Source organism: Belonocnema kinseyi, chromosome 2, assembly GCF_010883055.1.
Source record: "Belonocnema kinseyi isolate 2016_QV_RU_SX_M_011 chromosome 2, B_treatae_v1, whole genome shotgun sequence".
Classification (NCBI taxonomy): domain Eukaryota; kingdom Metazoa; phylum Arthropoda; class Insecta; order Hymenoptera; family Cynipidae; genus Belonocnema; species Belonocnema kinseyi.
The window spans coordinates 109066863-109081321 of NC_046658.1; the positions used below are offsets into that span (position 1 = coordinate 109066863).

The 14459-nt window shown below is 28.1% G+C and overlaps 1 protein-coding gene across 2 annotated transcripts in view; it reads left to right on the forward strand.

Moving 5' to 3' along the window:
• Positions 1–14459, forward strand: part of LOC117167906 (E3 ubiquitin-protein ligase UBR5) — a 48515-nt gene that overhangs the window by 26972 nt on the left and 7084 nt on the right. For both annotated transcript variants that reach the window (XM_033353146.1, XM_033353147.1), the window contains 6 exons: positions 1174–1689; positions 4534–4710; positions 7890–8261; positions 8337–8522; positions 12297–12422; positions 12541–12750. In XM_033353146.1, the coding sequence (XP_033209037.1) occupies positions 1174–1689; positions 4534–4710; positions 7890–8261; positions 8337–8522; positions 12297–12422; positions 12541–12750 (1587 nt within the window). The remainder of the gene's footprint in view (positions 1–1173; positions 1690–4533; positions 4711–7889; positions 8262–8336; positions 8523–12296; positions 12423–12540; positions 12751–14459) is intronic.

Here is a 14459-nt window from a genome sequence, read left to right on the forward strand (position 1 = left end):
GCATATGCTAATTAACACTTGTTTTGGTTATTGAAATTAATTTTAATTGTTTGATACACATCTTGTTTCTTTTTTATTATGTACTATTTCATGAAATGACGCGGAATTGCGGGCAATCTTTTCACAATCCTTTGAAATACGGTGAATTATTTTGATGAATGTTTGAATTGTGGAATTTCTTTTTATTCCTTTCAATTCCATGTATATTGTTCATAATCTCTTGAAATTACTTTAAACCGTTTGGACTCTGAAAATTCTTGAGAATCTACCCAAACTTCTTGAAATTTTTTACAATATATTAAAATCTTTTTAAAAACCATTATCATTCCTCGAAATACCTCGATTAGAATGGTGGTCTACCATATTACGCCACATGGTGCCGAAAATTGGAACTAGAAAGAGTAGGTACAATTTTAAACATGTATTTTAATTTTTGCATAAATAAACTTTAATTAATGTATGTAGCCCTAATTTTTAGATTAGATTTTTAAATAGTAAATATTTTATGTATAAATTAATAAAAATTTCCTTCAAAATAAGTCCATTTAAGTTTATAATCTTTTGAAAATCACTATAAAGAGAACAATAATTGTTTTTTTGTTTAGAAAAATATTTCTGTCAAAAAGTGGGGTTTTTCACTGTATAATATGTAAATTTAATCTTAAACACTTTGTTTTCGATAAAGACTTATTTTTATTATTCAATAAATATTATAAACTCCACAAGAACAGTTTTCACAAATTAAAATGCATCTTTAAAATTATGACTATTCTTTCTAGTTCGAATTTTTGTCGCCAGGTGGCGTATTGCAGTTTAACCATTCCCAATAGCCCTTATATTATTCTTAGATCCTTTGAAATGCAGTGAAATCCTAGGAAATTCTATAAAATCCGTGGATATACTTTAGGATATTTCAAAATCTCTTAAAATACTTAGGAATCCTGTGAAATCATCGAAACCTCTTTAAATCGATTGAAATTTATGAAAATCATGTGAAGTCTTTGTCGATCTTTTTAAATCCCCTTAAATCTATTTAAATACTTTCAAATCTTTTATGTATCACCTGAAACCCTTCAAAATCGGTATAAACTAAGGAGTATGATAGAGGGATACCCCTTACCTTAATTAATGGAGTTCCCTTATCTTATCTCAAATATATATGTATAATTATAGGACGAGAACGACAATGAGGAAGGCGAGGAAGACACTCTGCCAGGAAACACGGCGATGGAGACGGACTCAGTCGATTATCCAGACCTACTGCAAGTCCCGGTTTGCGGAGTAGCAAACAACAGTAATTCAACTGGAAAAGGGAGAAAACATCCCTTCCTACAAAGATCAGATTCAACTTTGTGCCTCGGTTGTCCACCAATTGATCCCTTCGACACAGTCATGAGTGAAGCATTACCCTTAGCTGATCAGCCGCATTTATTACAGCCACATTCGAGGCGTGAGGATCTTTTTGGCGTTCCAAGACAATCACCTGTGTCTAGTGCTACTGGTTCTAATCAAAATACTCTGGAAGGTCTGCCAACGCGGCTCGGTCTCTCGACACGCAGCGTCGACAATCAGAATGTCGTTGCCACCCCAACCTTCAGTCAAATCATTCAGGGACCTAGTTCTAGCACAATGTCCGAAAGTAGACGCAGTTCCTTGCAAACAAGCGAACCTGGTTCTAGCAAATACACGGTAATTAGATATTATATGTATATTATTACAGTTAAAAAAAAAAAAAAAAAAAAACAATTATTTTACTATCTTCAGCGCGGTGTTGATGTACCAGTCTTTGTAAAAACCAGGGGTCACAGACCGTCACTCAATCCCCTTAAAATTGAAGAAGAAAAAAACTCGCTAAGGGCCAAAATCGAGAATTTTGACCTCATTTCAAATAGTTTCGATTCTTTTTTTAAGAATCATAATGAGAAATCCAAGATATTATGAAACAAGACGTTTTCAAAGAGACTCTTTGATTATAGCAATTTCAAATATTTCTTATATGATTTATTTGCTAATTTTGTAGATTTATAGGACTTCGACGACAGCGAAGAAATCACTAACGATTTAATCGAGAAACTAAACCTTAAAAGATTAATCAATTCTGTGGTTGAATAAATTCTTTTAAATAACATTAATGTTTATACAGTAGATAGATTTTGACTGCTTATTCTCATCAGTTTTTTCCACTTGAATATGAAATGATTGAATTATTAATTAAATGAGAACAATTATTAATTTTAATTAATTAAACAATTGATAGAGCACAATTAGAACATCAAACTATTTTTGGTTGAAAATTCTAAAAAGTCATATTTTCCTTGAAAATTCAATAATTTGGTTTAAATTATTCTTTCTCGGCCGAAATATCTTTTTTGATTAAAACATCAATTATTTTGTTAAAAATTATTCTTTTGGGTCTGAAAAATCAGCAAGTTCTTTCGAAAATTTACTACTTCACTGAAATTCGACACCTTTGGACACTTTTTTTGTTGAATATTTATATTTGACGATTGAAAATCCAACTTTTTTTTTCTAGAAAAAGCGTGTTTTTGGCCAGAAAATGATTTTTTCTTTTATTTAAGATACTAAATTTTAGTTGAAAATTCATCTCTGTATTGGAAAACGTAACTAATCTGTTGAAAAATTGTCTTTTCGGATTCAAAATTCAACAATTTTAGTAGAAACTATTTAGTTAAAAATGAACTTTTTTGCAATTTATATTTTAGAGCTCGAAATTCAACTGTTTTTTCCTACAAAAATCATCTTTTCTGCTTGGAAAATCAACGATTTCGTTCAAAAATCAACTATTTTGTTTAAAAAAACACGCATTTTTTGGATGCATTGAACTGTTTTCGATATAAAATTAAAATATTATTAAGCTTGAATTTAAAATATTACATTTTTTGCTGAGAACTATCTTTCATGATTGAAAATTTAATTATTTTGTTGAAAGATTAGCAATTTTGGAAAAATTCATCTTTTTGATTGAATTTCAACTATTTTGTAGAAAATTCGTTTTTTTTTTTAATTTGTCTTTTTGGGTTGAAAATTGAATTACTTTGGTAGAAACTATTGGGTTGAAAATAAACTTTTTTTTTTAACGATTCATATTTTAGGTTTTTAAAATTCAACTGTTTAGGAAAAAATTCTTTCTGGGTTGAAAATTCAACTATTTTTTGTTAGAAAAGTCCCATTTTAATTAGATGAATTCAATTTGTTCTTGTTTAAATTTAAAAGATATTTTGGCTAGAGTCTCAAATACTAAATTTTTCGCTGACAATTCATCTTTTTTTGCTTGGCTTGCGACTTTTCTAAAAAAAAAAAAAAATAGTTGAATTTTCAACCCAAAAATAATTTTTTCCTAAACAGTTGAATTTGAAAAACCTTAAATATGAATCTTCAAGCAAAAAATTAATTTTTAACCCAAAAATACAAATTTTTAAGAAAATAGTTACATTTTTAACTAAAATGATAAATCAGGACAAAAAGGAGGAATTTGTACCAAAATTGTTTATTTTTGAACAAAATGATTAAATTTTCAACCATGAAAGATAATTCTCAGCAAAAAATGAAATATTTAAAATTCTAGCAAAAGAATATTTTTATTTTATATCAAAAACAGTTGAATTCATCCAAAGAATGCGTGTTTTCTTAAACAAAATAGTTTATTTTTGAACCAAGCTGTTGATTTTCCGAGCCAAAAAGATTATTTTTGTAGGGGAAAAACAGTGTCCAATAGCGTCGAATTTTCTGTAAAGTAGTTAATTTGCGAAATAACTTGTTGATTTATCAGACCCAAAAGAATTATTTTTAACAAAATAATTTATGCTTTAATCAAAAAAGGTATTTCAGCCGAGAAAGAATAATGTCAACCAAATTGTTTAATTTTCAAGGAAAAAGGACAACTTTTCTACAAACATTTTAATTTCCAACCCTAAAATATAAATTGTTAACAAAAAAAGTTAATTTTCGATAAAAAATAGTTTGATTTTCTTATTGTGCTCTATTAATTGTTTAATTAATATAAATTGATGATTGTTTTCATTTAATTAATAATTCAATCATTTCATATTCAAGTGGAAAAAAACTGTTGAGAATAAGGAGTCAAAATCTATTTTCTGATGAAAATCCCTTTTTTTTAAATCAAACATGAAAACAATTTTTAAATATGTTGTCTATCTAATTTTCAATATTTGATCTTCTTGAATTTTCTTCTGGTATATTTTTATTAGTTGTAAGTGCTGAAGTGTTCAACAGAATTTTCAAAGCTATCTAAAAAATTGCAGACACAAAAATAACTAGAAAACTTGCTAAATAAAAGGCGTTGTCAGAGGAAAGTTTCCTTTAATATTCACGAGACACTCTTATGATATCAAAAGTTTTTCATACTTAATGAAATTCCATTTTCCCGAAAAAAATCCCCTTTCTTACCTAAAATTAAATTACTGGACCGCTGTGATCCCTAGAAATCTTCGAAATTTCTTAAAATCGATCTTCAGTTTATCAGATTAATATAATTAAAATGTTTCACTGCAGGATAAACAAAAAACAATAAATCCTTCCGGTGACGGACAATCATCAATTGTGACTGAACAAATCGATAGGGCTCCAATCATCGTATCTCCGAGTAGTCAAGGTGAAGTTGCAACTGGAAAGGGAAAAGATATTTGTAAAAATGGCAGGAGCGTCATCGTCAGAGCAGGAACCATAACGGTAAGTTTTAAAACGATTAAAAAGAAATTTTACTTGGATTTTCGAATGTCCACGTTCTTTGCTCACCTGAAAAAGCTGAAAACATTCAGGGAATTTTTGTTAGTCAAAGAAATTCTGGACATTTTTTCGAGCGTTCCTAATTTTACAGGTTTAACGGTCTTTTTAAAATTGACCTAGTTTTAAAACGAAACTTATTAGGATTTAAATAAAACTTTTAAGGTAAAATATTTTTTCGTTGAATCTATTCTAATTTAAAGTACGATGGTCTATTGGCATATTTGGAAGATTCTTTTGTTTTAATATGGATAAAAATTATCATTATGTTCGACATCTTATAATAAAATTATATTTCGATTAGACCAAAATTTGAACAAGAATTACAAGATTTACAGCCGATTTTAATTCCATTTTTCGATTAAACACAAATTTAGTCAATTCTAGAATTTAAAGAATTTGCGAAAACTACCAAAACCCATCTTTTAACAGTTCGGAATTTCCGTTTAATATTTTATTAATGTAAAGATTTATAAAAAATTGAAGAAACCTCTTTCTCATACTTTGTCTTAAGGCCATGTGACGAGTGGGTCACGTGATCAAATTCCTACCTTACCGCCACCTTTCTTGTTTCCCAACTTATTTTCATACTAAGCGCCATATCGAGATCAAAATTTGGGATAATAAATAAGAAGTACTAAGAAAAGTGGGTCTGGCCCTAAATTTTAATAATTATAAAAAAAGCAACAAAAATTATTTACAAAAAAAAACTGTTTTCATAATTATACAAATTTAGGGCAAGACCCACCATTCTTAGTGCTTCTTGTTTAGTATCCCAAATTTTCAACTCGATGTGGCGTTTCGTGTGAATATAAGTTGGGAAATAAAAAAAGTGTCGGTAAGGTACGAATCGGATCACGTGATCCACTCATCACATGGCCTTAAATGAAAAAATATGGTTAATATTAACATTTTTAAATGGATACGATTTTTAGTGCTCAGATTTCAAATTAATACCGAATTATCAATTGTATATTTGAAGATTAAAAATATAAACGATTTTTAATTGAAGATTCAAACAATATTGCAATTGAAAATTTAAAAATAGGTGAATAATAATATTTATGGAAGGTGTTAAGCTCTTTAAATATTTCCCAGATTTTGAAGGCAAAATATTTTTTATCCTAGGAAAAAAGCCGGGGGAATGTAACACTGAAAAAATCGATACTACTTGCTAAGCGCTATGAAAATTAATCACATGTTGCTAAATTAAAACTTTTTTTAATTAACCTACAGAAAAAGTGTGTGGGGACGTCCGTTAGCATGTTCGCTATCATTTCCCAAATTTTTAAGACAAAATATTTATAATTCTAGAAAAAAAGCCGGGGGAACCTAAAACCGGTAAAATCGACAATTTTCTAAGTATCATATGCCCTTAACTTATTTTTAAAAATTTCAAAGGATTTTAAGAGAGTTCCTTTCAAAAATGTATACAACTCTTAATTTTTTATTTATTTATTTTTTAATATGGATTTTTTAAAAATTCGTCTTTAATATTATAAAATAATTTTTTTTATATTAAACTTGAGATAATTCGAGTATATTTAAGAATGCCCTGCAATTACAAAGTATGCAGTTCGCCTTTTTTTTAATAAAGTTTTTATTATTTGGTTAAAAATGTTATCACTATGTTGAAGATTCAACAATTTTGTTCAAAGATCATCCTTTTTGGTTGAAGATACAACTATTTTTAGAAAATTGATCCGTTTGGCTTCAAAATTTTAACTATTTGGTTGAAAGTTACCTTTTTAATTGAAAACTCCTATTTTCGGATTAAAAATTCTCCTGTTTTGTAGAAAATTAGTCTTTGGCTTGAAAATTAATTTTTTTTTAAATTTTTGTTTCTTTATGGACTGAAAAATCTGTCTTGTTGACAATTCGTCTTTTTGCTTCAAAAATAGATCTCCTTTTATTAGAAGGTACATTTTTTTTTAATAAAAAATTTTACTGTTTCTTTGAAACTTAATTTGTTTTGGTTGAGAATTCAAAGATTTTGTTGAAAATCAACTGTTTGTGTGAAAATTTGTCTTTTTGGCTGTAGTTGTTAGTTTATTTGGAAATAAGAAAATTCTTGCTTTCAATTAACGAAAGTATATTAATGATGGTCAGATCTTTTATTAGGAAAAAGTGTTTCAATTTAATCGTTTCTTTCTTGCCTAAAAATTATTTCTTGGTTGATAATTCAATTCTTTTGCTGAAAATTCGCCTTTTTGGTTTGAAAGTAATCTGTTTTGGTTGAGGATTTAAATTTTTTGTTAAAATTTCCTCTTTTTTGATGAATTCAAACTGTTATTTCTTTTTCTTCTATTTTTGTTGAAATATGGTAATAGTTACAGTGATTAGTCCCTTTTGACAATAATTGGCCACTTCAAAATGATCATATATTAAGAAATATTGACAATTGACACTTATAATAAATAGCGTGGAGTGTGTTGATAACAACATTACACTGTTTATTAAGTTTTAATTGTGAATATTTCTTAATTACGTATACTTGAAGCAATTGGCCAATCATGGGAGGAGGCAACAATTGTACCGATTACCCTAACAACTATTAGTTTTTTTATTTAGAATTCATCTTATTTGGTTGAAAGTTGAACTACTTTTTAAAAAAATCATCTCTTGGGTTAGAACTTCGTTTTTTTTTCTTAGTTGACAATTAATTATTTTGAATAAAAATGTAATCATCTATTTTGTCAAAAATGTAATATGTTTCCTTGAAATTTGAGAAATTTAAAGCGGTTGAAATTAAATTTGGTGTACTATCCAGATTTATTTGATTTGAATTTTAATAGCAACTTAAAAGAACCTTACTTATAATAAATTCGCGTAACTGCTGTATAATTATTGCTATTATTTAAAAATGTTTCGATTTTTTCATAAATTTAGCTAATTAGTATTTAACTATTCACAAGTGGATAATTAGGGGGGTTTAACTAAGTATTTTTATTTTTGGCTCCGGAAAGAAAAATTATACTTGGAAAAATCCTGGAATTGCTAGGATTTTTTTATATTTTAGAAATTGAGTAGACACCCTGATATCGCTGAATGAAATATAAATATACCTAATTATTATTTTCAATAAGCAAATATATAATGCATGAAAAAATGGTATATAATCGCAGGATCCAAATGTAAATAAAGTCGGAGCACCAGAAGTTCTTGTGGTGTCTACCATGGAATCTCAAAGTGCATCAGAAGAGGTTGATCCTGCGGCAACGAGTCACGAAATCTCTGCTCACGAGACAGTTGAAACGAGTCCTGTTGAATCCACCAGATCTCTATCAACAATTGGATCGAATATTTCTCACAACATTCTTCTCGGACGCTGGAGACTCTCGCTGGACTTGTTCGGAAGAGTATTCATGGAGGATGTAGGTCTGGAGGTTGGGTCCGTTGTCTCAGAATTGGGAGGTTTTCCTGTGAAAGAAGCAAAGTTCCGTAGAGATATGGAAAAACTTAGGAATTCGCAACAAAAAGACATAACGCTCTCGAAGGCATGTATAAATTTTGTTTCTTCAATTATAAGCTCAACGAAGAATACAATCAATGAGAAGATTTAATTTTTACAGGTTGAGCGCGATAGGACACAGTTGCTTGTACAAACGATGAAGGAACTGAATACGCAGTATAATCTCTACAACAGAAGAGCTACCAACACTCCACCTTTGGCAGTAAATCGTGTTAAAGTAACTTTCAAGGATGAGCCAGGTGAAGGTTCCGGAGTAGCTAGAAGTTTCTACACAGCGATTGCAGAGGTTTGTAAAGATTAGAAGAGTTCGAAAATATCAGAGAAATAATCAGGGTGACCCGTAGGTCTGAGAAAACCTAAAAATCAGGGAAAAATTTGGGATTTTGATCAAAGTTTTGCAAAAGTCAGGGAATTTCTGTACGATTATACAGGGTGGACACGCTGGGGCTTACATACATGGCGAGCTGAATGCTACCCGAATTGCACAACAGCAGAGGAGAAGCCATTATACAGGGGTATTTTCATATTTCGCGCCTTTAAAGTTGCATTCGGATCGTTCATTCGGCCAAGTCCGCGCATCTTCGGATGGAGTTTATGATAGCTTCCATGGTTGCGTTCGAAACTTCAAACGGTTATGTCCAGATTCACCTGTTTACCCTAATCACTGTCAGAAAATGTAGGCAATGTCAATTTAAAGTTTACGCATGTAATATTTCATTCACTTTATTTGAAACATATCCTGTCTATTCATATTTTTTATTCAGTAAAAATAAGCGTTAAACATCATTCACTCTTTGCCCACTGGAAGCGCAGAATATTATTACTATTTTATAGTATTTGTCACTCAGCAGCCATTCTATAATGTTATTAACACAGAAAAAAATGACGTTTACTTATCAGTTCACATATCTCAGTTCATTATCAATTAAACACTTTTATTATTTGTAATTACTATATAACATAACCTATATTATTTTGACACTTATATCCGTTTGAAGTTTCGAACGCAACCATGGAAACTATCATAAACTTGATCCGAAGATGCACGGACTTGACCGAATGGCCGATCCGAATGAAACTTTAAAGGCGCGAAATATGAAAATACCCCTGTATAATGGCTTATCCCCTGCTGTTGTGCAATTCGGGTAGCGTTTAACTCGCCATGTATGTAAGCCCCAGCGTATCCACCCTGTAGGTTTAGAGTAATTTTAACTTTTTTAAAAGTGCAGTGAATATCAGTTCATTTTAATCAAAAATATTATACTAAGGTCTAAAATTAATAATTTAATATAAGATATCTTGTTAATATTGAATTCAAATTTCCTCTCAATAGTTACAAATTGGTGGCTTTACATAACTATCAAGGATAGTAATTTTTAAATTTTTATTTAAGATTGGTTGATTGCTTTGATAAAATATTTTATGTTAAAAATGTTGCAACATTAGGATTCTGGTATTTAAATATTAATGACTAAGGAAAATGAAAAATTAGTTGGGAAAAAGTTAAAGGATTTTTAAAATCAAGCCTGTAACTGCCCTGATATAAAATTCTTGTACGTCATTTATTTGCCTTGTATTTCTATTTCTATTTATTGCTTTTCTTCGGTTTCTTGCTCCTGACGATTATATTTGTAGTTACAGAATTTGTTATTTAGTTGCTAAGTGAATAAATTTGTTTTGTTTGGAAATTCAACTGTTTTCTAGAAAAATTCTATTTTGGTATTGAAAATTCAATTTAAATCAATATTATTTGCAAATTCGTCTTTTCGGTTTAAAAACTCGTTTCCTTGTGGAAATTTCATCCTTTTTGGTTTAAAAATCGTATTTTTTATTGAATTCAACTGTTATTTTTTTTAAACTAAAAAGATGTTTTAGATGTTTATTTTTACATTATTTGTTGAGAATTCCTTTTTTTTAAAATAGAAATACTTGGTTGAAACCTGAACTACACTACCAGCGGAAATTATCTGCAGGCCCGTTTTTGAGCTGTTGCTTCAGTGTCTTAATTTTTGTAATATTAACATTGGCATTTTTCTCGCAATATTGAGAAATTTAATGGAACGTATGTATCTAATAAGCCCAAATTCAAGGAAAAATGTCAATTTTGTGATAAGATTTTTAAAAAGCCAAATTTCAATCTTTTCGAAAAAATATATACTAATATTAACATTATTTATTGTATAAATAACATTTTTTAAGGTCTTAGGCTCTTTTTAAAGATCAATCTCCATAGTATTGTTTTAAGTCGTTAAGTTATTTTTAGAATTTTCACCCTAGATTCTACCCAAGGGTCAAACTTGGTGCAAACAATCAGAAACATTAAAAAAATGTAAATAGTTACATTTTCTTAAATCATCGTTTATAATATTTTAAACAATTTTAGTGATAATAATAAAAATCGTTACTTTGAATTTTTTTAATTATGTGGTGAGTTCAATTATTATTTAAATTTTGCGACTTTTTTACATCAAATTTTATCCTAGGGCAGAGTTTAGGGGAAAATATAAAAATATGTGAATAATTTAAAAAAAAAAATACGTTGGGGGATTATGTATAAAATCAAACCGCCAAGGCGTATTAGACACAGAATTTCATTAGGTTTCGCGGAATTATAAGGAAAACAATTTCATGTAATATTATAAAAGTTAAAGGCGCTTTAGTTACAGCTAAAAAAAAGGCTTGTAGATGATTTCCGCCGGTAGTTGGAAATTCGCTTTTTTTTGTTTTGTTTGAAAATTAATTTCTTTTACTGAAAATTCCAGTTAAAGATTTATCACTTTAGTTGAAAGTACAGCTTATTGGCTGAAAAGGAAATTTTTCACTGAAAATATAACTTCCATTTTTCGCTGAGAATTGAATTTTTTTATTATTGGTTTAAAATGATTGTTTCAAACTGAAATTGTAACTTTTCTATTTTTTATGGACAATAAGTATTTATATTTTTAAAGTGGAAATTCCATTTTTTGTTAGAAAACCAGTCTTTATGGTCGAAATTTCGTATTTTGGTTTAAAAAAAAAGTGTTTGTTTTAAAATTTTTAAATTAACTTTTTTGTTGAAAATTGGTCTCTTTGGATCGAAAATAATAAACTGTATTGTTGAAAAATCGCCTTTTTTTGGCAGAAAATTATTATTTGTGGCTTATACTCGTCTTATTGGTTGATAATTTAACTAATTTATCGAAAATTTGTCTTTTTGGTTTCAAAATTCATCTCTTGTTAAAAATTAAATCTTTTTTCTTTGAAATATCAACTTTTACGTTTTTTATTAAAAATTAATCTCTGTAGGTTGAAAATTCTGAAATCTTGTTGAAAAATTTATTATTTTATTGATAATTGAACTATTTTGTTATAAATTCGTTTTTTGTTGTTGAAATAACAACTATTATATTTTTCGTTAAAGATACATCTTTTTTTATTTAAAAATTCCACTATTTTGTTGATAGTAAATCTTGGTTTGGTTAAAAATCAACTATTTTGTTGAAAATGTAATGCTTTTGCTAAAAATAAAGCATTTTGTTGGAAAGTTATCTTTTTCGGTGTAAAAATCAAATGTTTTGTTGAAAATTCGTCTATTTGGAAAGAAAATACTTGCTTTTGGATTGAAAATGCAGCTGTCTTCTAAAAAATAAATATTTTTTGGTTAAAATAATTAAATAAATTTTAATACAAAAATTTTGATTCTATTCATAAAAGATTCTATTTTATATATGTTATACAATTAAAATTCTGGTCTTGGAATATTAATATCCAGGGAAAATGAAGAAATGGATTTTGTAAAATCATTTTGTAAATCATGGATTTTGTAAAATAAATTGTCCGATCACCCCGAATATTACGTGGTTCTTATTTCAAGTTCTGTAAAATAAATGCATTGGCTTGTAATTAAGAACATTTCAGGACAAAAAGTATTGAACATTACCAGGGACAAAGATCGTTAACGCAATTTGTTTTCTCTCTGTAAAATGGAAATCTTTTTACAATTAATCTATCATTAAAATAGTTTCGTTAGCGATCTATTTAGGCGTCCCTTTTAGTAATCAATTAATTTTTTTATTATCAGGCGTTACTGGCGAATGAGAAGCTTCCGAATCTTGAAGCTGCACAGGTTGGGTCGAAATACACGCAGTATAATGTTCTTCAAAAGTTGAAGAGCAGAGGGGATCGTGAACACAATCTTAGAAGACAGGTAACTTAGAACATTTTCTACATACATACACACACACACACACACACACACACACATATATATTAAGTTGTGTAGATTAGTAATGTTCGTTATTAATTATTAATTTGTTGTTTTGTAGAATTCAAGATCTTCCGGAAAATGTAGAGAAACAAGAAGACCTCTCTCGTTTGATGCACGTTCGTTCCATCCATCTAGTGCAGTTGAGGGTGCAAGTGGATCCAGTACTGGTAGTTCAACTGCAAATTCTCACTCTACACCTGCAATTCATTTGAACAATGATCACCTTACGATGCATCAGCAGCAATTAGGAGATAGGCTTTATCCTAAGGTATGTTTTTTTTCTTCTGAAACTAAATTTTTATTGCAATGGAAAGTAGGTTAGCCAGTTTGTTTTGAAATCCTTAAAAATACTACAATTCCAATAGGAAATTTAATATTTTAAAGCACTTCTAAATTATAGAGTTTTTAAATTTTGCGATTCTTTAATTGAGGAACGTTCTTAATTTAAAAATGTATAATTTAAATGTTTATTTTAAACCTGCGTACGAATCAATTTTCAATTTTAGAAGAATGTAAAATCCAATACTTTTAGATTAAAATATACAAAGTGGTTTGGTTTCAAATTTAAATTTCTGAAAATTGGATTAAATCATTTTTAATTCATATCATTCAAAGCTGAATAATTTTAGGCCGAAACTTAATTGAATCCTTCTAGATTTAACAAATTTATTTCAAGTTGAAAACATTAATAGTTGAAATTTTCGTAATTGAAATCCTTGCAATTTCAAACATTTTAAAGTGACATATTAATATCTGGACATTGTCAAAATGCAAACTTTAATAGTTGTTCACTTTTATGTTGTATGCGTTCAATATTGTAAATAAAACATTGGATTTTCAAGATTTTGAAATTCAATCCCTTAAAGATTCTGCAAATTTAATGCAAAGTGAAAACCTTAATAGTTATGTATTTTAAGTTGAATAAAACCTTAAAAAATGTTAAGATTTAAATTTAAATCGTTAAATTTAAGAAATGTGAATTCAACATTTATTGCCCAATTTCAACTTGAAATCCTCCATATTTAAATCATTTTAGCTGAATACTTTATAAATTGTATAATTATTAACATTGTGTAAATTGAATCATGTTAAACTCAATCTTTAAAAATTACAACAATTCATTTCAAAATAAAAGGAACAATTTTAAATAGAAAGCGTTCAAATTTTTTAATTGAGAAATTCAACATTCAGTTTAGTATATCAGAATTTAAAAATAAGTAATTATATTTCATGATAGAATGTATTTCTTAATGTTTCTAAATATTATTGTTTGATGAGAATATTTTAATTGTACATGATTTTATAATATTGTGAAATAATTCTGTTCTTAACAGCTTATGCAAGGTTTCAAGGGAATAAAAAAAATGCCTTAAAATTCCCGGAAATATTTGAACTGATTTATTTATTTTGACAAATCAATTTTAAGCGGAAATTGAAAAAGATTTCAAAACATTTTAAATTAATTCCTCGCATTTAGGAGAAAAATGTGGAGGATTTGATGCAAAATTGATCAAATGTATAAGATTACAAATTTCAAACCAATTAAAAAGAAATTTAGAATTGATTTCAATTCAAATTCAACTGCAAAGATTCAAAATTAATTTAAAAAATGAAAAAATGTGAAGTCAAAATGTAGATTTTTTAATATTTCCGAATAAGGTTTTGAAGCCTCCCAAGGGCTGAAAGGTCGATAATAAAAAGATGTTCTTAAAATTCCAGGTAAAATTAAATTTTTTTTTTAAACATTAATTTTACGAGAATATTTAGAAATATTTTTAAAAATTTCATAAGATTTTCAAAATAACAGAATATGGAAGATTTTAAGGAATTTTTTTCTAAATTTGCAGAATTAAAAAAAAATCAAAGAATTTTAAAAAATATTCAAAAAGTTTTTCAAAGATGAAACAATTATTTGAAATTTGAAAAGGTTTCTGAACATTTAAAAAAAGCGTACATTTTTGAAGATTTGGAAAAAGA